This window comes from Coenobita brevimanus, chromosome 57 (assembly GCF_032717465.1).
Source record: "Coenobita brevimanus isolate Jiangsu-jjx chromosome 57, ASM3271746v2, whole genome shotgun sequence".
In the NCBI taxonomy this organism is placed as follows: Eukaryota; Metazoa; Arthropoda; class Malacostraca; order Decapoda; family Coenobitidae; genus Coenobita; species Coenobita brevimanus.
The window spans coordinates 4,622,428-4,645,100 of NC_137010.1; the positions used below are offsets into that span (position 1 = coordinate 4,622,428).

At 43.5% G+C, this 22,673-nt stretch overlaps 1 protein-coding gene across 1 annotated transcript in view; it reads left to right on the forward strand.

Annotated features, from left to right (window-relative positions):
* The first annotated feature begins 3,631 nt into the window (after positions 1-3,631).
* The window catches only part of LOC145402211 (C-Maf-inducing protein-like), a 105,291-nt gene continuing 86,249 nt past the window's right edge, over positions 3,632-22,673 (forward strand). Inside the window, exons 1-2 of the mRNA XM_080274329.1 lie at positions 3,632-3,653; positions 7,842-8,806. Of these exons, the coding sequence (XP_080130455.1) occupies positions 3,632-3,653; positions 7,842-8,806 (987 nt within the window). The remainder of the gene's footprint in view (positions 3,654-7,841; positions 8,807-22,673) is intronic.

Here is a 22,673-nt window from a genome sequence, read left to right on the forward strand (position 1 = left end):
GTGTGTGTGTGTGTGTGTGTGTGTGTGTGTGTGTGTGTGTGTGTGTGTGTGTGTGTGAGAGAGAGAGAGAGAGAGAGAGAGAGAGAGGTATCGCTCCCACACTCTCCCTCTCTCCCTTCGTCATTTCCTCTCCCATCTCCACCTTTCCCTCTCCCCCTTCCCTCACCTCCCCCCTCCCTTATCCACTCCTTTTCCTATCCAGCCACTCCTTTTCCCCCTCCCCCTCTCTCTCTCTCTCTCTCTCTCTCTCTCTCTCTCTCTCTCTCTCTCTCTCTCTCTCATTCTTCTTCCATCAACTCCTCTCCCTTTGTCTCCCCTCTCTTTCTCCCCTTCCTCCTTTCTTTCCTCCTCCCTCCTCCCCTTCTTTTTACCTTACTCCCCTTCCTTTCCTCTCCTCTCCTTCCTCTTGACTTTCTCTCCCTCTCATCTTCCCTTTCTCTTCTCCATGTCTTCTAATTTTTAATTTTTTTTTAGACATTTAACAAGTTTCCGCCTAAAATAACTATCAACAACAACAACAACAACAACAACAACAACAATAATAATAATAATAATAATAATAATGTTCCATGATAAAATATGTTAAATAAAGCAACAGTAGTAGTAGTAATAGTAATAATAATTGAATACTACTACTACCACTACTGCTGCTGCTGCTACTACTACTACTACTAAGAAGATGAAGTAGTAGTAGTAGTAGTAGTAGTAGTAGCAGTAGTAGTAGTACAAGAAGATGAAGAAGAAATCATGAACAAAGAAGCACCACAAACACCATGCCTAAGAAACAAAAGAGACACACACACACGCAAAGGTCACTGGACACACACACGAGAAGAACAAGCACAACACGAACACGAACAAGGACGACACTATGAAGAAGACGAAGAAATCAGAGACAAAAGAAAACCAAGCACGCAAATAAACCACAAAAAACACCATGAATTAAAAACAAAACACACACACACACACACACACACACACACACACACACACACACACACACACACACACACGCTGGACGTAGTGATAATTAGGTGTGCATGACGTAAAAAGCAGCTGTTGATAGAAGCGGAAAGGCGTACCGACAAACACTAACGTCATAACTGTGCTGGGACCTCTTCTATTTACGACCCGCGCCGCTACAAGCACGGTACATGGAAGCAGTGCGTGTGTAGTGCTGCTTGCTGCTGTTGCGGTTGTGGTGGTGATGGTGGTTGTTATTATTATTATTATTATTATTATTATTTCTTTCTATCTTCACTTTCTTCACTTCTTCTTGGCAAAATTTCCCCCTCACACAAAGGAAAATCAGTCTGCCCACCAATGTCTTATACTGTACTCTTCTTATCTACTAAAAAGCATAATTTACCTTAGAATATGCTTTTCGAACTGAAGGGGTTACATCCAGCCTCCTCTAAGTCAATCACATACCAGGGACAATCCTAAGCTGGATAAAAGTGTGGGAAAAAAAAAAAAAGCAAAAAAAAGGAAGAAAGAAGTATTAAAGCAAAAGAAAGAGTATTAAACGGACTGACAAATTTAAATGTCCGGTGCAGTTCGTTATTCTCTCTCTCTCTCTCTCTCTCTCTCTCTTAAAAGACATCGTATACTGGGAAGGGTTAGTCCTCTGTGGTTGAATCCGGTCCTATTCCTTGTAATGAAACCCAACTTTTTTTTCTCTCATTTGGCGTTAGCGAGAAAAATGGGTCAAATGCCGTCAGAGGAACGTACATACAGAGATCTGGGAGCACCCTTTGTTGGCGGGGGATATAAAACGTTTCGTAATCTCGCTCTTCACTCTAGCTGGACTGAGAAATTTTTGATGACTGAGTGAAAGTGTAAAAAACCAAAAACAAAATCTAATTCACAACTTACGCCCAGGAAAATTCGTGACTATAGTTCTAGACTCTTTTAATATTCACTATTGCTTAGTTGTTTGTGTGAAAATAAAACAGGTGTCACAACTCAAGAGTGAGAGCAGTGGAAATGAGTTATTTGCGAGAGGCATGGTGGAGTTACACGGAGAGACTGACAAATGAGGAAATGAAGGAGCGTTGTGATGTGGATGTGACAGAAAGCGTTAGAAATACAATGAGGTGGTTTGGCCAAGTGGAGAAGATGGAGAGTGAGAGACTAACGAGGAGTGTGTATGTGAGTGAAATGACGGGAAGGAGAGGAAATGGGACACCGATGGAGGGATGGAGTGGAAAGGTATATAAGAGAGGGGGGGGGTTGAGTTGAGGGGAGGGCAACGAAATGGCAGGGGACATGGCGGCATGGAGGTGATTTGTTTGTGGCCATCTCTTACGGGACTGAGGCGTCTGGCTATATATAAAGAAACAGAATGAATGTCATGATTCAATTTGGGGGCTCTCAAGTTTTTGGTAATTGTATGGATGAAGTACAAAGAGGCAGGTACACAACACAAACTAAAAATAAATCATTCATTCATTCATCATCCAATCCTACGTTGCCCCATAAGGAGCGTAGGAGCCAGGGGCTAGGCAAGTTCGTCCTGACATTTATGAGTGACCAGCCTCACTCATCCCTAAGTGGCACTACGCGAGCAATAAACCCCAACCCCCCCTTTGATATAAACTTTCACCGGCTCAATCCGACTGGAGTGCCGCAAAACCCACTAAACCACCAGGCGCCATAATTTGGTTATATGGTTACCACCCAGCGTACTAAATGGTTTCCTGGTGTACAAGAAACCATTTGGCTTGTCACTCAGTGTAGAGTCGCCCATAGGCAGAAAAGGAGGAATGAATGACGGAAAGACAGAAGAGAGAGTGTAAAGTCACCCGTGGGCACTTTACACTCTCGCTTCTGTCTTTCTTTCCTTTATTCTTTATTCTTATTCTTGCATTATTATTATTATTATTATTATTATTATTTGCTTGCACCCCTCACTACGATGACAGTTTTTATGCTTCTTGGTATCTGGGCGATTTTATAAAGGTTGGGAAAGTCTCTCTCTCTCTCTCTCTCTCTCTCTCTCTCTCTCTCTCTCTCTCTCTCTCTCTCTCCTTCATTGCCTTACTAGGAGCGTTTGGAGACGGGGCTAGGCTGCTACAACAACAACAACAATAATAATAATAATAATAATAATAATAACAAATATCATCATCATCCATCATCCCGACCTTTTCCCCCTCTTAATAATAATAATAATAGTAATAATAATAATCTTGTACGTCAGGCAAATTAATATCTCAACCTGATGACGCAAAGGCGAATCCACAGTTTGTTATTCTATTTATATATTTATTATTCCTCGCCTCCTCCTCCATCTCCTCCTCTTCTTCATCTTCTCTCCTCCTCCTCTTTCTTTATTTTATCTCTCCTCCTCTTCTTCTTCGTCTCTCTCCTCCTCCTCTTCTTCATTATATTCTCCCTCCTCCTCCTCCTCCTCATCTTCTTCTTCTTCTTCATTATCTTCTCCCTCCTCCTCCTCACCATCATAACCATCCTCTTCTTCATTATATTCTCCTTCCTCCTCCTCTTCTTCCTCCTCCTCCTCCTCTTCAATATTTTTTTTTCTTAATGTTGGAAAAATATTAGCGAGGTGGTAGTGATGATAGGAATAGTGGTAGATGTGATGGTGCCTGCGGTAGTTGTGGTGGTAACGATGGCAGTGGCAGTTGTGGCAGGTGATTCTGGTGACTGTGGTGGTAGAAAGAGTTGTAGTTGTGGTAGTGACTGTGGTAGTTGTCACTAATGGTGGTAATAACGGGAGTTGTAGTACCTGTGGTGGTAGTGGTTGTGGTAGTTGTGGTAGATCTTTAACCCCTTCAGCCCGAGGACGTGATCAGTGCTTAATTCTCCTGCTACCAGACGATTTTATTCAGCTCAGGAGAGAGAGAGAGAGAGAGAGAGAGAGAGAGAGAGAGAGAGAGAGAGAGAGAGAGAGAGAGAGAGTCCCCCTCCACTTCAAAATCGTCTCTCCTTTGCTGAAGAAAATCGTCTGGTCAGCATGAAATAAAACACAAATCCGATGAGTATTTGATCTAACCGTAATTCCACCTTCGTTAACCGAATATCCGATCTTCATTAACAGAATATCCGATCTTCGTTAACCGTAAATTGACCGTTAACCGAATATCCGATCTTCGTTAACCGTAAATTGACCGTTGAACCGAATATCCGATCTTCGTTAACCGTAAATTGATCGTTAACCGAATATCCGATCTTCGTTAACCGTAAATTGACCGTTAACCGAATATCCGATCTTCGTTAACCGTAAATTGACCGTTAACCGAATATCCGATCTTCGTTAACCGTAAATTGACCGTTAACCGAATATCCGATCTTCGTTAACCGTAAATTGATCGTTAACCGAATATCCTATCTTCGTTAACCGTAAATTGACCGTTGAACCGAATATCCGATCTTCGTTAACCGTAAATTGACCGTTAACCGAATATCCGATCTTCGTTAACCGTAAATTGACCGTTGAACCGAATATCCGATCTTCGTTAACCGTAATATGATCTTTCAATAATGACATATATAAAGTTTTTCCTATATTTTGGTTTTCTTTGACCGCTTTTCGACCTTTCCTTAACCGTTTTAGTTTCCCCTTAACTGTATATCTGATCCTCGTTGACCTTCATTAACAGTAAACAATCTCCGTTAACCGTTATCTCTACTTAGCCGTCCACCGACATTTATAACCGTAATTTTGTTTTCCGTAATCGTGAGTTCCTTATTTAATCGCAATTTGAATTTTCTTCTATAACCGTTAGTTCTTTATTTAACCTACTTTTGAATTCCTTGCTTCTATAACCGTTAGTTCCCCTTTATTTAACCGTCATTTGAATGTTCGTCTGCTATAACCGTTAGTTCTTTGACCTTCATTTGAATTTTTTGCTCCTATAACCGATAATTCTCCTTTATTTAATCTTCATTTGAATTTTCGTCCTCTATAACCGTCAGGTCTTTCACGTTCATTTGAATATTTTGCTCCTATAACCGTTAATTACTTTATTTAACCGTAATTTGAATTCTTGGCTTCTGTAAGAGTCAGTTCTCCTTTATTTAACTTTATTTTAATTTTGTGTCCGTAACCGTAAATTTTCTTCTTTTAACCTTAACTTTGAGTCACCCTTAACCGTGCACTGACCCCTTCCTTAAAACCGCAAAACCGGTCAGGCAGGCATAGCGCGTTTTCTATGCCCTTAGTCCGATTTTCTCTTACCGTAAACTAAACTAATTCCACCCGCCAGGCCATATCAACACTGCCAAGACTAACTCCATCATTTCGCCTTATTTCACGACCAAGCAGCCCTTATTATCTCATTATTTACGCTTATTATGACCTATTTCGACCCCAATTAACCTCTGATTACGCTTTGGTCTTCGAAAATCAGGTCAATTTTTCGTAATCGCGAGGCATAACAAAAAGCTTCGCGATTGGCTCCTCCCCCTGTCCTCCCCGCCAATCACGTGCCGGCCTTCTGATGACGTCACGCGAGGCCACCAAGAGAGATAAGAGGCCGATAGTGGTTGATAATCAGTGGATTCTTGTGGATCTCCGATAGTGGTAGATGGTCGGAGATTGTGGTTGGTGGTGGTGGTTGTGGCAGTAGCAGTAGAAGTAGCAGTTATGGTGATAGGAATGACGGTAGTAGTAGTAGTGGTGGTGGTGGTAGCTGTGGTATAGTTATGTTAATGGTAGTTGTGGTGATTAACAGCGGTAGTAGTAATGGTTGTGGTAGTAACTGCGATGATTGTGAGCTGTACTTGTGGTTGTAGGTGTGGTGATTGTGGTAGGTGCGGTAATTGTGGTAGGTGTGGTAGTTGTGGTAGTGTAAGATGTGGTGGTGGTTACAGGAATAGTTGTTATAGTAATGGTGGTAGCTGTGGTGGTAGTGATGCTAATTCTGGTAGAAGGGGGTGAAAAAGATGGTGGTAATGGTAGCAGACAACGATGGTGGTAGTTGTGGTATCAGGTGGTGGCAATGGTGGTAGTTGTGGTAAAAGAGACGGTAGCGATGGTGGTAGTTGTGGTATGAGGTGGTGGCAATGGTAGTAGTTGTGGTAAAAGACACGGTAGCGATGGTGGTAGTTGTGGTAAACGAAACGGTAGCGATGGTGGTAGTTGTGGTATGAAGTGGTGGCAATGGCGATATTGTGGTACAAGAGGTGGTAGTTGTGGTAGGTCAAAAGTCAAGGACGATGGTGCGTGTGGTAGGTCAGGTGCATACGTGGAGATGGTGGTAGCTGGGCTGATGGTGGTAGTTGTGGTGGTTATGGTGGTAGTTGAGGTGGTAATGGTGGTAGTTGTGGTGTTGATAGTGGTGGCTGTGGTGGTGATGGTGGTAGTTGTGGTGGTGATGGTGGTATTTATGATGGTGATATAGTGGTAATGGTGGAAGTTATGGCGGTGGCTGTGGTGGTGGTTGTGGTGGTGATGGTGGTGGTTGTGGTGGTGGTGGTGATGGTGGTGGTTGTGGTGGTGATGGTGGTAGTTGTGGTGGTGATGGTGGTGGTTGTGGTGGTGATGGTGGTAGCTGTGGTGGTGATCGTGGTGGTTGTGGTGGTGATGGTGGTAGTTGTGGTGGTGATGGTTGTGGTAGGTCAGGTGATGTATGGATGCAATCAAGGAAATTGGAGAAAGGGAGGGAGGGAGGGAGAGAAGGAAGGGAGGGAGGGAGGAAGGGAAGGGAAGGACAAGTGGGGAGGAAGGAAGGGAAAGAGGAAAGTTGGAAGAGAGGGAAGGAAGAGGAGGAAGTGAGAAAAAAAAGAAAGGAGCATAAAGGGAGAGAGAGAAAAACAGAGATGGAGGGAGAGAGGAAGGAATTATAGAAAGGAAGAAGAAAAACTGAGAGAGAGAGGGGGGGGAGAAACAATTGGGGGAGTAAATACGTAGAAAATAAGAGGGAGGGAGGGAGGGAAAAAGTGGGAGAACAGTTAGAGAGGATGTGGGGGAGGGAAGAAGAGTTCGGGAGGGAGGGAGGGAGGGAAAGAGGGAGGGAGGAAAGAAAGTTAAGAGAGGGGGTGGGAGAGACAGCCAGGGAGGAGCGGGTGGGGGAAGAAGAGGGGAGGAAGGGTGAGGGAAAGGGGAGTGGGAGGGAAGGTGTGAGGTGGGGAGAGGGAGGGGGAAGGGGAAGAACAGGAGAAGGGGTGAGGGAGAGGGGAGTGGGGGAAGGGAGAGGAGGAAAGAAAGAGGGACGTGAGGAGGAGGTGAAGGAGAAGAGGGGAGTGAGGGAGGGGAAGAGCATGGGTGAAGGGATGAATGTGTGAGGAAACGGAGGGAGGGAGAGAGAAGAAAGGGAGGGGGAGAGAGAGGAGGGACAGGGAAAGAGAGGGGAGATAAAGGGTGAGAGGGGGAGAAAGGGGGGGAAGAAAGGGAGAGAAAGAGAAATAGAGAGAGATGAGGCAAGGGAGGTGAGGGGAGAGGAGGGGAGGTGAGGGGAGAGGAGGGGAGGTGAGGGGAGAGGAGGGGAGAGGAGGGGAGAGGAGGGGAGAGGAGGGGAGGTGAGGGGAGGTGAGGGGAGAGGAGGGGAGAGGAGGGGAGGTGAATGAGGGAGGAGGGAGGCAGGGGAAGGAGGGAGAGAGGAGGGAGGCAGGGGAAGGAGGGAGAGAGGAGGGAGGCAGGGGAGGGAGTGAGAGAGGAAGGGATGGAGAGGTGAGGCAGGGCGGGGAGGTGAGGGGGTAGTGGCACTGCGGGCGGGTGCCAGGGTCATGACAGGGGAGGCAGGGTGGGGCACGGGTAGGGTAGGGCAGAGATGAGGGCAGGGGGGAGTATTTCCGGGGTGGGGGTTGGGGTGGGGTGTAGGCAGGGTGGGGCGGGGCGTGAGGGCGGGCCTGCGCGGCTGGTGTGGTGGTGTGGCGAGGCGGCAGTGTTAGCGCGGCCAGGCAGCGCGGCAGTGTGGCGGCAGTGAGTGCGGTAGGCGGCAGTGTGAGTGTCAGCGGCAGTGTGGCGGCTGTGGCAGTGTCAGCGAGTGATGCAGTGATGCTGGGTGCCGCGCCTGGGGGCCGCCATCCCCCCCGGCCCCGCCAGTACTGCGACGCCTGCAACACCGCCTGCGTCTTCATGGCACGACGCCGCAAGTTCCAGGCGCGGTACGAGGGTTATGTGCTGGTGAAGCTGGCCCCCGCCCCGCCCCGCACCCTACCATACGTACCCACCAGACCACAGCCCCGCACAGCACCCGTTGACACCCGAAGGCACTCCTGTAGTGACGTGCTGGAGGAGGGGCCACCGCCCCCACCACCCCAGCCCGTGCCCCCAAGGCCCCCGCCCCCGGCCTACTGCAGGTCCCTCTCCGGGGACGAGTGGCGCACCGGGGAGCCCCTGGCCCCCTGGGACCCCGTCACCCCCCCGGCCTCGGCCCCAGCCCCCGTCACCCCCCCTGACCCCCTGGCCCCCGCCCCGGTGGCGCCGCTGGCACCGATGGCCCCCGCGGCGCCCCGCAAGCCGCGGCGGCACTCGGCCATGATGGAGCGGCTGGCGGGCCACCCACGGTTGTGCCGCAAGAAGTCGCGGTCTCAGGACAACCTGGTGGGGCGGGGCGGGGCGGGATCGGGTCCGCTGCGGCTTAACAACGCCCTCCCGCCGCCCGCCCCGCTGACCTCCGTGCTGTCCCGCAGTGAGGGCAGCATCCACAACGTGCAGGGCGGCGGCGTGGCCTGCGGCGCGGGCGGGTGCGGCCTGCGGGCGGACGTGGGCGAGCTGGCGCGGCTGCCCAAGCGGCTGCTGCACCGCGTGACGGGCGAGGTGGGCCAGCTGGTGTTTGACCTGGAGGGATGGCGGGAGGAGTACCTGGTGCTGACACCATCTGCCATTGCACAGCGCACGGTAAGCCATATACCACCATATCATACCATATCATACCATACCACACCATATCACACCATACCATACCATACCACACAATACCATATCACACCATACCACACAATACCATATCACACCATACCACACAATACCATATCACACCATACCACACAATACCATATAACACTATACCATATCACACCATACCACACAATACCATATCACACTATACCATATCATATCACACCATACCATACCATAGCACACCACATCATACCATACCATATCACTATACATACAATACCATACCATACCACACCATATCATACCACACCACACAATACCATAGCACACTATACCATATCACACCATTCCATACCGTAGCACACCATACCATACCGTATCACCATACATACCATACGATACCACACCGTACCATACCACACTATACCATATCACACCATACCATACCATATCATACCATACCAAATCATACCATACAATACCATACCATATCACACCATACCATACCATATCACACCATACCATACCATAGCACACCATACCATATCATACCACTCCATACCATAGCACACCATACCACCCCATACACATACCGCACCACAACGCATACAAGACAGCAGGCAGGGTAACAGGTAGGCAGGGGATTATGGTAGGTAGGCAGGGAGAAATGGTAGGTATGGCGCGGGTATGGTAGGGCGGCAGGGATGGATGGTAGGTAGGATGGAGAGCATGGTAGGTAGGCAGGGAGGAACGTATGGGAGGAAGGAGGGGGGGAGGGAAGTGAATGAGGGAAAGGGCAAAAGGCAAGAGAGAGAGAGAGAGAGAGAGAGAGAGAGAGAGAGAGAGAGAGAGAGAGAGGGAATGTGACTGGATGAACAGATGGATGAGAGAGAGAGAGAGAGAGAGAGAGAGAGATTAAAGTCAATGAGAAAAACAGGGGGAGTGAACGAGTAGGAGAGAAAAATAAAAGAGCAGAAAATTATAAATACAGGAGAGAGAGAGAGAGAGAGAGAGAGAGAGAGAGAGAGACAGACAGACAGACAGAGACAGACAGACAGTTAATTGGCCTATACATATTCACTGAATTGCTTATACATACATAAATGGACACACACACACACACACATACACACAGGTAACGGGACCAATTAGCATATAACCCAGGTAATAAGAGCCATTACCTTTAATAACCAAGGAGAACACTGGGGCCATAACGCAGAATAAAAAAATAACGCGGAAAAAACCAATAACGGAATTGAAATAACGAATAAAATGATAATAACGAAAAATAACCAAGCAGACAGATAAATAACAAAGCAGAAACACGGATAAAACGAATAACGGAGCTAAAATAACGAATAAAGATAAAGAATGATAACGAGGCAGAGATAAATAACACGACAGAGACACGAATAAAACGAATGACGGAACTGAAATAACGAAGAGATACAGAAAATTAACGACACGAATAACAACAACGCAGAAACGATGATGCAACGAAGAACGGAACTGAGATAACGAATAATAACGAAAAATAACGAAAGATAAATAACAAAGCAGAAATAAGGATAAAACGAATAACGGAACTGAAATAACGAACAGAGAGAATAACCACAGATAACGAAGCAGAAAGAGGTAAATAACCGTGACAGCGGAGATCAATACTGATAACGGGTTGCCACTGATAACGAATGATAAGTACAATACCGAATAACGGGACCAAAACAACGCAATAACGAAATAAATAAACTCGACCGTACATAAAACGCTAAGAAATAATGCAAGAATAAATGATGATAACGAGAGAGAGAGAAAAAAAAATAATAATGTCTCAATAACGAATAAGTAACGTACAAAAAGGAAATAACACTAAAATAACGAATGATAATGAAGCAGAACTGCCACATAACGCGTAACGAGCCTCCTGTAACGGATAACGGAAATGGCAACGGCTAACAACGGTCATAACGGGTAATAACGGTCACTAACGATCATAACAAGCTCTCTAACTGTCCACACCCATGCTATCGAGGTACGAGACGGGGGTGAACACCATGAGAACTAACTAGCCTTACTGCTCTCTCTCTCTCTCTCTCTCTCTCTCAAAATAAATATAAAAAATTGAAAAATCACTCAGGTGTAAATCTATGTGTTGCCAGACGCCGTAAGAGGATAATAAGTGTAATAAAGGTTTAAAAATAATAACAAACTACCCTTTCCTTAGTAAGAAATAATATCCTATTCCGTCCTTATAATAAGATACATGACCATCTTCTCTCCCTGTGTACAACCACTATAATACTTCTATTGTACTACTACTACTACTACTACTACTAATAATAATAATAATAATAATATTATCTTTACCTTACACATTATTATTACTTTTATTATTATTATTATTATTATTATTATTATTATTATTCATGAAGGTATTGGTGCTGTGATGAGGAGGGGTAGATGGTCTGGGAATGTGGAGACGATGGAGAATGACCTTTGGGTAAGGAGGGTGAGAAGTGTGAATGTCGGGGGTAGGGTTGCGAAAAAAAAAAAAAAAAAAAAAAAAAAAAAAAACTGGGACGAGGTCAGTGTGACAAAGATAAGAGACTGAATAGGGAGGCTGCCAGAGATGGAGCAGCGTGGACAGCCGCCATAAGGTGACCAAGGCCGACGCATACAGGCATGACGGAGCCTTCATAAGCAATACGATGCGAAATACAGGCATACCGCAGTTTAGCCAAGACTCTACCGCTTTAGTAACAGTAATAATAATAATAATAATAATAATAGTAATAATAATAACAAAATAATGGTAATAACAAATAAAAAATAATAGAGGTTTCACTCAAAAAGAATCCCAACCCACAACAATCAATGCTCCACTCGAATCCCAACCCAAAACAAATGAGCATCACAGCCTGTCCATTCCCACACATCTATACTTTATCTATCCACGAGGCGATATCATGACCTTCACCTACCTCTTCTCTTTTTTGGAATAATTATCTATATTGACTTTTTTAGCCTCTATTTTTTCACCCTTTTTAGAATAATCTTCATAGAATTTCACGAAGACTAATGTTCAATATCGCTATCTTTATCAAAATTGTAAATATTCAGTATCGTCATCTTTTTAAATCTTTGAAACTGATGACTTATAGGTTTGTTTATTTTGGTCCTTCGAGGCGATTCCATTCACGTCTTGAAAGGCCTCTCGTACTGAAGGGGTTAAAGTGAAGGCTGAACTCCTGAAATTCGAAAAACTCTTAAGATGAATAAAAAAACTCTTTAAAAAAATAAGTAAATAAATAATAATAAATACATACTCAAGGGAAATCTTACATACAACTCAATTCGGCCATTTTCGGGTCACCAATACTGACCTGAGAGGAAAAATGATGATTAATTTGATTTTTTTTATCCTATTACCTTCAGACGAATATATTTAGCTTAAAAAAAAAAAAAAAACTTGTACTGAAGATGTGTTGTCTGTATAAATCTCTTTACTACGATGATGATGATGATGATGATGATGATGATGATGATTATTATTATCTCACCTAAGGGAAGATCCGCCGTACAGAAAGGGCTGGTGTAAAAACTCTCTCTCGCTCTCTCTCTCTCTCTCTCTCTTAGTGGCCGGGATGACAGAAAACGTGATGTTGGTACTATACTCGATTCACCTTAACTTGGCCCAGATTTTCGTCCTTTGGCAGCTTATTTCACAGAGCTCAATGGCAGAAAACGACAATGCTATACGGCTGCCTTTCCACAGCACTTCTTCGTTACTAGCATCGTTATTCTACTGTTGCACTTCTTCGTGACTACCATCGCATTCTGTTGTTAATCTATTGCAATAACCCAGCATTCAAGGTGGAGAGATAGCAATTTTAGGCCAAGTTAGAGTGAAAGGGTTATAGGTAAGATAGATGACTGCAACTGTAGGAATGAGTAATGGATGGCATTCTCAAGTGTACGTAGTTTGGTTAATATATCAGTATAAAACTTAAAATGCAAACAAGTAGTAATAACTAAACAAAAACAACAACGATAATAATAATATTAATAATAATAATAATAATAATAATAATAACTAACCATATACCAACTACATTCACTGCTTTACTTTCAGACGAAAAACAATATAAATACAGATAACAAACCAAATACAAACTACATCAATTTACCCACATCCAGTAAAAAAAAAAAAAGAAAAAAAAAGAAAAAGAAAAAAAAGATTCTTCCTAAAAAAAATAAGAAAAAAGAAAAGAAAAAAACACGCGACTCCTATCATGGTTCAGAGCTACTCCTTGAACTCACTGGCACCCATCTCAAGGCGCCAAACTCCTCCTTATTTCAACTAGACACGAATTACGGAAAGAATTAGTCTTCGGTCGTTCCTTAGGTCTCTGGGGATAAGTAGGAGAGATAGAGGGCGATATCTGTTGTTATCTGACGTGTTGATAATGGGCAGAATAATAATAGGGAGAGCAGTTAAGGTACCGCCGTAATTTAAGGCGGTGTTATGACGTATGGTTCTTCTTCTTCGCCTTAAGTCGGTATTTTAAGTCTTACTGCTACAGATTTTTCATGAATGCAGGATACGTGTGCTCTATTGCGTGTGTGTGTGTGTGTGTGTGTGTGTGTGTGTGTGTGTGTGTGTGTGTGTGTGTGTGTGTGTGTGTGTGTGTGTTATTTAATCTGTTTTCCTTCCTGTGTTCATACGTAAACACACACACACACACAAACGCTACACTTCCGCTGGTTTAATTATTCTCTAAATAAAAATCCATATTAATGCCTCCTACCCATGGCAAACTCAAAAAAAAATAAAAATAAATAAAAAAAAAGCAAAAACCAAAACTGGATAGGGTGGAAATTTAGTTCATATTGGCGTGGAAGGACGTCCGCATCTTCCAGAGTAGATGTGTAGAGGTAGAAAGTAGAGGTATGGAGTAGATGTGTAGAGGTAGAAAGTAGAGGTATAGAGTAGATGTGTAGAGGTAGAATGTAGAGGTATTGAGGTAGAAAGTAGAAATGTTGGTAGAGGTAGTAAAAGAGTACTGATAAGACCCGGGATTGTGTGGATGTGGGTCAGTAAGAGTGGGTTTCCCGTGGACGTGGACCCGCAAGCTGAGTAGAGGTAGAAAGTAGACGGGTAGAAAGTAGAAGTGTAGAGGTAGAAAGGAGAAGTGTAGAGGTAGAAAGGAGAAGTGTAGAGGTAGAAAGGAGAAGTGTAGTGGTAGAAAGGAGAAGTGTAGAGGTAGAAAGTAGAAGTGTAGTGGTAGAAAGTAGAATTGTAGTGGTAGAAAGTATAAGTGTAGTGGTAGAAAGCAGGAGTGTAAAGGTAGAAAGCAGAAGTGTAGAGGTAGAAAGTAGATGTGTAGAGGTAGAAAGAAGCGTAGAAGTAGAAAGTAGATGTGTAGAGGTAGAAAGTAGATGTGTAGAGGTAGAAAGTAGAAGTTTAGAGGTAGAAAGTAGTTTAGAGGTAGAAAGTAGAAGTGTAGAGGTAGAAAGTAGCAGTGTAGTGGGGATGGTCGTCAACATAGTAGTGATAAGAGGGAGGGTCGTCAGTGTAGTATCTAGGTCAGTGCGAGTGGGTTTCCTGTACACCTGCCCCTGCATGATGAGGACAGGTCTAGAGGGCACAATTCACTCCTTCCCTCTCCCTCCCTCTCTCTCTCTGGTTATCCACATCTTGACCTTCCAACCTCAGTCTTAAAGAATCTGAAAGAGCTGGTGTGGATTCTTGGATGAAACTCACAGATTCACTCTCACCTCTTATTCAGCGTGCCTTCAGAGAGCTTGTTTCTTTGGTCACTACGTATCAGTGTGAAGCAGGGTTCTCTAGTAGCAATGAAGACGAAGGCCAGGAACCGTCTGAAGGCCAGGAACCGTCTGAAGAAGGCCAAAGACGACATGAGAGTAGCGTTACCACCAACAACTTCTCGAATAAATTAACAGATTGACTCAATGTATCACCCGTGTTCCCGCTGACAACACTTCTGGCATTTTTGTTATTGTCTGATATGAGTGGACGGTGTATTTTATTTTTTATTTTTTTTATCAGTTTATTTTGTCCACAGAATTAATATTAAAGGTTTTTTTTTTTTGTAGCTTCGTCTCTCTGTGTCTTTATGCCGGTTATGTTTTTTTTTTTTTTTTTTTTGGGGGGGGGGGAGGTTGTATGGTAAATGGCTAAATACTGTACATCAAGCCCACGGGGGGTAAATGACCTGTGTTATCTATCTAGACCTACATCATCTATCTATATTATCTATCTACATTTTCTATCTACACCTATTTTATCTATCTACACTTAAACTGCCTTTCTGTATTATCTAGACCTATTTTATCTATCTATATTATCTACTTATCTATCTAAACCTATATTATCTATCTATATTATCTACTCTAAACCTATATTATCTATCTATTATCTATTTATCTATCTAAACCTATATTATCTATCTATTATCTATCTGTTATCTACTTATCTATCTAAACCTATATTATCTATCTGTTATCTACTTATCTAAACCTATATTATCTATCTATTATCTATCTGTTATCTACTTATCTATCTAAACCTATATTATCTATCTATTATCTACTTATTTATCTACACCTATATCTCCATCATCTACTTATCTACCTATAATATCTACTCTATCCAAAACCATATTTATCTATTATCTATCTACTATCTATCTAGGCCTACATAAGCTACCCTAACCTCGTAACAGTTTTCTTATCTCTGTGACACCCTTATCTACATCTCTTATCTCGCCTTGCATTGCTGAGGGCGCTGTGATAAGGGCTGGAGGGACGGCAGACAGACGGACACGCATTCTAGGTGACACAGGAGACCGTAAAACCTCCTCCTTACCGATTTAGTCTCCATTATTACACCTCAAGACATTTTCCAGTTCTAATTTCGACTTGCGTAGTATTAATATCGTGGAAGAGGATATTTTTTTTTGGGGGGGAATATTAATCGCTAAAGAAACGGCGTTAAGGTATCTCTAGAGTCACTTTATTCTCTCTCTCTCTCTCTCTCTGATGCTTCAAGAAGAAAAGTGTTCCAATGTTTCCCCTCCAGTACTCTCTCTCCCTCTCTCTCTCTCTCTCTCTCTCTCTCTCACACACACACACACACACACACACACACACACACACACACACACACACACACACTGATACGATGCGTCAAGGAGGAAAGTGACGGACGTGCCCTAAGTGTGAAGCAGACGCAGAGGAATAGTAGGCCAAATGAGTGTGTGTGTGTGTGTGTGTGTGTGTGTGTGTGTGTGTGTGTGTGTGTGTGTGTGTGTGTGTGTGTGTGTGAGAGAGAGAGAGAGAGAGAGTCCGTTCCCTGAGACCCAACAGCCCTCCTACGTGCATCACCTTCCCACGTCACCGCTTCGGCACCAATACCCACCGTCCATATTGAATACATACGAGGGGCTGGCGCATGGGTATTAGCAGGGGTGTTTTTACGACATGATGGGGGGGGAGTTGGGGGGGAAGCTTATTAATACCAGTCTTAACGAAATCCAGCTCAGATTCAGTCCTGTCTTAGCTGGGGGATCGAACTCGCGTCGCTTCAGACAAAAGACAATCGAAATATCTAAAAATCCAATCCATACCACCTTCATCAAACTTACCCCAGTCTACCCTTGTTCAGTTCAATCTAACAGCCTAACTCAACGTACCTAATCCTAACTTAACCTAATCTAACTCAACCTAAATCAGTCTTTATCCAAACCAGCGTAGACTAATCCAGACTCCCCTAATCTGACACTACTAATCCGGATCTGTTCTAACTTAACTCTGCTCATCACTTAACTTAGCCTAAACATGTGGGAAGGTGATTAGCTCATTCATAGTTCTCGGTAGTTAGATGAGAGAGAGAGAGAGAGAGAGAGAGAGAGAGAGAGAGAGAGAGAATGTCAACTATTTCTTAATCCTTTGGTGAATTTTCGTTTTTTGTTTTTTCTTTGCCTTGTGGTGTTAAGAGAATCCTGCTCTCTCTCTCTCTCTCTCTCTCTCCACTTTCCTCTCCCTCATCCTAATTTTCTTTTTCTTATTTTTTCTGCCTCTCTCCCTCTCTCTCTCTCTCTCTCTCTCTCTCTCTCTCTCTCTCTCTCTCTCTCTCTCTCTCGACCTTGAGTTTCGCCCTAAGTATGTGAGTGTTTGAGCAGACCCTCTCAACCCCCCCCCTCCTTCCCCCCTCCCTCCCTCCTTCATTCTTTCCTTCCCTCCTTTGGTCTCCTCTTCATTCTATCCTACCTTCCTCCCTATTTTTTTTCTCTCACTTCTCTCCCTCCTTCCTCCTCCTCCTTCCTTCCTTCACTCCCTCCCTTCCTTCCTTCAGTCCTTCCTTCTTTTCCTCATCTTTCTCCCTCCCTCATTCCATACTTCCTCACTCACTCCTTCCATCTCTCTCTCTCTCTCTCTCTCTCTCTCCCTCCCTTATTGCTTTCCTCCTTCATTATCTTCCTTCATTTTTTTTACTATCCTTCTCGTTCATTCCTCTCGACATTCATTCCTTTTTTCCTTCCCTTCTCTCTCTCTCTCTCTCTCTCTCTCTCTCCATTCCCTCCTACATTCTTTCAGTCTCCCTCTCTCTCTCTCTCTCTCTCCCTCCCTTCCTTCTCTCTCTCTCTTCTTTCCTTCCTTCCCCCTCCTTCCTTCTCTTTTACGTTTTCTCTCCTTCATTTCCTTTCTCCTTTCCTTCTCTTTTTACCTCCCTCCCTCCCTCTCTACGCTTCTCTCTCCCTACAGCATTCTTCCCCCCTCTCTTCTCCATTCTGTTCCCCCCCCTCTCTCTCTCTCTCTCTCTCTCTCTCTCTCTCTAACACACACACACACTCCTCCCTCCCTCGCATTTTCATTAATTCTTACGGGTAAATTGGCAAAACGTCTCAGGAGGAAAGGAGAATGGAAGGAAGGAAGGAAGGTCGGAAGGAAGGAAGGAACGAACGATGGAAAGAGAGAAGGGATGGAGGAAGGGAGGGAGAACGTTAGGAAGGAAGGAAAGAAAGAAGGTGGGAGGGAGGGAAAGACGGAAGGATATAAGGATGGAAGGAAAAAAAGGAAGGAAAAGGAATGGGTGGAAGGAAGGGAAAAGGAATGGAAGGAGGGAAGGAAATATAGGAGAAAATGAAGGAATGAAAAGGAAGGAAATCTGACAAGAAGGAAGGCCGGGAAGGACGCAGAAGGAAGGAAGAAAAGGAAGGAAGGGAGAGAATGAATGAATAAAGGAAGGGATGAATGAAGGTAAGAATGAGACTGAATGAATGAAGGAAGAAAGAAGGGGAGAGAGAGAGAGAGTCATTCCCGTCCTCAGTCCAGCCTTAACTTCCTTCCATTCCAACCATTCCTCGTGAACCATAGGCTGGGTGGTGGTAGCTGAGGTGGTAGTTGTGGTAGCTGTGGTAGTTGAGGTAGTTGTGGTTGCTGTTGCGGTAGTTGTGGTGGTAGTGGTAGTAATAATGACTGGTGTAATAAGATGATGATAATGATAATGATGACAGTAATAATAATAATAATAATAATAATAATAATAATAATAACAATAATTATAATAATAATAATAATAATGTCAACCAAACCGGTCACTACTACTACCACAACTAATCACGAGAGAGAGAGAGAGAGAGAGAGAGAGAGGAATGCCTGGAATGGAAGGAGGTTAGGACTGGAATGAGAACAGGAATCTCTCTCTCTCTCTCTCGTATATCTTTCAACCCCATGTGATCTTTCCAAGCCATTTAACAGCGTCAATCACTGCATCCTCCCTAAAAAATTAAAGTAAATGCGGATATTTTTTGGTTCGACAACTACTTAGCTGACAGAACGCCGTCAGTTCGTACAAAAAATTCAATATCCTCTTAATTAAATGTGCCATATGGGGTTCCTCAAGGTTCTATTTTACGACTGATATTATTCACACTACATGTAAACGATATGCAAGAGCAGTATAGGTTATAAGAGTGCCCTTTGTTCAATGCACTGACGATATCCAGTTCCTTCACAGCGACTCAGTAAATGAAATTACTCAATTAATACACAAAACTGAAGAAATCTGAAATAGGCCAGAATGTATTTCCTTCAAAACGGGATTCTGCTAAACACAAACAAGACGCAATGCATCTTCATAGGAACACTTGTGTTGATATCACAAATACCTCATGATACTACCATTCATTTTCATGACACCACACTCCAACCAAATGACAGTGTGAAGGACCTCGGCGTTTATTGTATATGAGCCGGTACATGATCACACATAATAATGAAATATGCAAGAGTGCAATGGGAACTCTGATGTTCATTAACAAAAAAACACTATTTTGATTAAGATACTCGTTTTACCATGATTAAATCGCTGGCATTAAGTCACCTAAACTATTGTAATATTATATGGGGTAGAACCAATATCACTTCAATTGTAAAAGTACAAAAACTACAAAACTTTGCCGTCAAAGTTGCAGATGGAGGAGCCAGAGGTATGACCATGTTACCCCCATTCTTAAAGAACTTCATTTGCTAACTGTAGATAATCTAACAACACTTAACCCAGCAGATACTATATTAAAAACAAAAACAAAAAAAAACTACATACAGTAATCTCCTGCCAGAGCACATCCTGTCTCTGCCGACCGTCAACACTATAACCTGCAGCACAACCAGGCAAGGAAATAATTTACATGTTCCAAAAGTTAACACAGACCCGGGGACCAGACCACTTCCAGCAGCAGGTCCTAAACTATGGAATGAGCTGCCACCATACAGTATATTAAAAAGTCCCATAACCTATATATATTTTAGGCAAACCTAAAAGACTACCTACTAAGCAAAACAGTTCTACGGCCTCTTAACTAATACGAGAAAAACTCTGCCTCAAAGTACTACTGTCTTAAACCATATACTGCGTGTACAATATATATATCATTACAATATTTCCTGTTGGTATTTAAGTACTATGTAAGAAGAATAACCATCTTCTGTGGAAATATACGTCTCTCTCTCTCTCTCTCTCTCTCTCTCTCTCTCTCTCTCCCCATTCATCTCAATTCTCCTTCCATATCGCGTTCTCTCCTCTTTATCTTTCCCTCTCTCTCCTTCCCTCCTCTCCTCCCTCCCTTCTTCTCTCTCTCCCTCTCTCCCCTTCTCTTCTCTCCTCTCCTCCCTCCCTCCCTCCCTCCTCTCCCTCCCTCCCTTCCTTGATTACTTCTTTGGTATCGATCCTGTAACGGAGGGACGGTGGGATGGAGGAGGGGGGAGGGACTGAAGGAAGGGGGGAGGGAGAGAGTTAAAGAGAGAGAGAGAGAAAGAGAGAGAGAGAGAGAGAGAGAGAGAGAGAGAGAGAGAGCATACACAAACACATCCACTTTCACAATTCACGCACAGACCACGTAACAAAAAAATTCGTTACACAATTCCATAACATCACATAACGCAGATACCAGAATTTTTCAAAGTTCCCATTACGAATATATTTTCATCCTTCCTACACCGAATTTCGTTATAAGGACGCTGTTACGAAATCTAGCTGCTAACGTATTGAATTCTGATATAATGGGGATATAACGAAAGTACTTTGTTATATAGGAAAATTCGTTATACACATTCTTTAAAAAATCTTGCTACTTACACAGTTAATTTTGATGTGTATGGGATATTGTGATGTATGTACGTAGTTATGTGTATGTATGTGTGTGTAAATGTATGTTTGTATGTATATATTTATGTATGTACGTACGTATATATGTATGTATGCAAGAATGAATGAATATGTATGTATGTATGTAAGAATGAATGAATATGTATGTATGTATGTATGTACGAATGAATGAATATGTATGTAGGTAGGGATGTAAGAATGAATGAATGAATGTGTATGTATGTATGTATGTATGAATGTATGCATGAATGAATATGTATGTATGTATGTAAGAATGAATGAATGTGTGAACGTATGTATGTATTTCTCAAACATCGCTATACACAAAATACACCGAACTCTATAACAAACTTCGCTATACACACACAGTATCCTTCACGCCGGGTATAAAGGCTGTAAAGACGCCGCTGCCACTTTTCGTTATAGGCAGAACGACCTTACGAAGAGGGGGGGGGTTAACGAAATGAGGGAGGGCTGTGTGTAGTGGCGTGGTTTATGGGGCAATGAGAGAGAGAGAGAGAGAGAGAGAGAGAGAGAGAGAGAGAGAGAGAGAAATTTCTGACAGGAAACGAAAAGTACGTCAGTCCAACAGAATGTGTGTGTGTGTGTGTGTGTGTGTGTGTGTGTGTGTGTGTGTGTGTGTGTGTGTGTGTGTGTGTTGTTTTAGGTACTACTCTCAGCATGCACCTAATTTTGACCTTGAAATTCTCTCTCTCTCTCTCTCTCTCTCTCTCTCTCCCCACTTCTTGTAATACATCCGATTTTGGACACAAATTACGGAGCCCGTTTCCGAGATTCAGCATATTACCTCCCACACGCCAGCAAAGACTCACCCACCATCCACCGTCGCCACTTCGGCACCAATACCCACCGTCCTTGGTGTTGTGGTATTAGATGGGGGTATATTGGGGAGCAGTCAGTGAATACGGGAATACAGAACGGCAATCGGATCTGGTGTGTGTGTGTGTGTGTGTGTGTGTGTGTGTGTGTGTGTGTGTGTGTGTGTGTGTGTGTGTGTAGTGTGAGTAATTTGCAACGACCAGAATCAAACTCACATCCCATTCCCCAACCACTACTACTACTACTACTACTATTACTACTACTACCACTACTACTACTACCACCACTATCACTACTACCACTACCACCACCACCACTACTACCACCACTACTACCACCACCACTACTACTACTACAACTAGTCTCCAGCTAATCTTCCCCAGAGTGTCTTTCCCTCTTCCTACGATCTCCATTCTCGAAACAGTGGCGTACCTTAACACCTTTTCGATGGCGATTTTATCTGAACACTGCGACTCTGTATCCCCTTCTAAATTATTCTTGGAACTTGATGCCAATATTTAACCGATGTAATTTAAAGACGAGGGAACTCTACGGTATAACACGCCAGAATGAATCGCAATGGGGAAGGTGCAACGGATGGTCCTACGCAAAAAAAAAAAAAAAAAAAAAAAAAAAAAAATCGCACCTTTAACTCTAGGAATAACACCTCTGACTAACACCTTTAAAACTATCTTTCTTTCTTTCTCTCTCTCTTTTTTCTTTTCTTTTTTTGTGACGTCATTTCTCAACAGGGAAAAAGTAGGTGCATTTCAGATTCGCACCTCTCTCTCTCTCTCTCTCTCTCTCTCTCTCTCTCTCTCTCTCTCTCCATTTTTTTTTTTTCATATCTTCTTTTTCTTTTATTCTCAGTCTGCCTTCTCTTTCCTTTTCCTTTCTCCCTATTTCATTTTTCTTTCTTCCTTCCTTTCTTTTTTCTGGCTCTACCCTTCATAATCCTTCTTTCTCCTCTCTCCCTCTCTCTCTCTCTCTCTCTCTCTCTCTCTCTCTCTCTCTCTCTCTCTCTCTCTCTCATGTAATGATTTTCCCACAAGTGCTATATAAAACAACTTGTTTGCTTGTTCTACGTTTATTATTTCTCTCTCTCTCTCTCTCTCTCTCTCTCTCTCTCTCTCTCTTTATTTCTCTCTCTATACCTACCTATCCCTCCTTATCTGTCTTCTCTCTCCCTCCTTCTCTCCTTCCTACTACGTGTTCTTCCTAACCTCTCTCCCTCCCCTCCCCCTTCTCTCCCTCCCTCCCCTTCTCTCTCTCCCTCCTCCCTCCTTCTCTCACTCCCACGTTAGATCCGGGACTGACAAACTAGACTGCCCT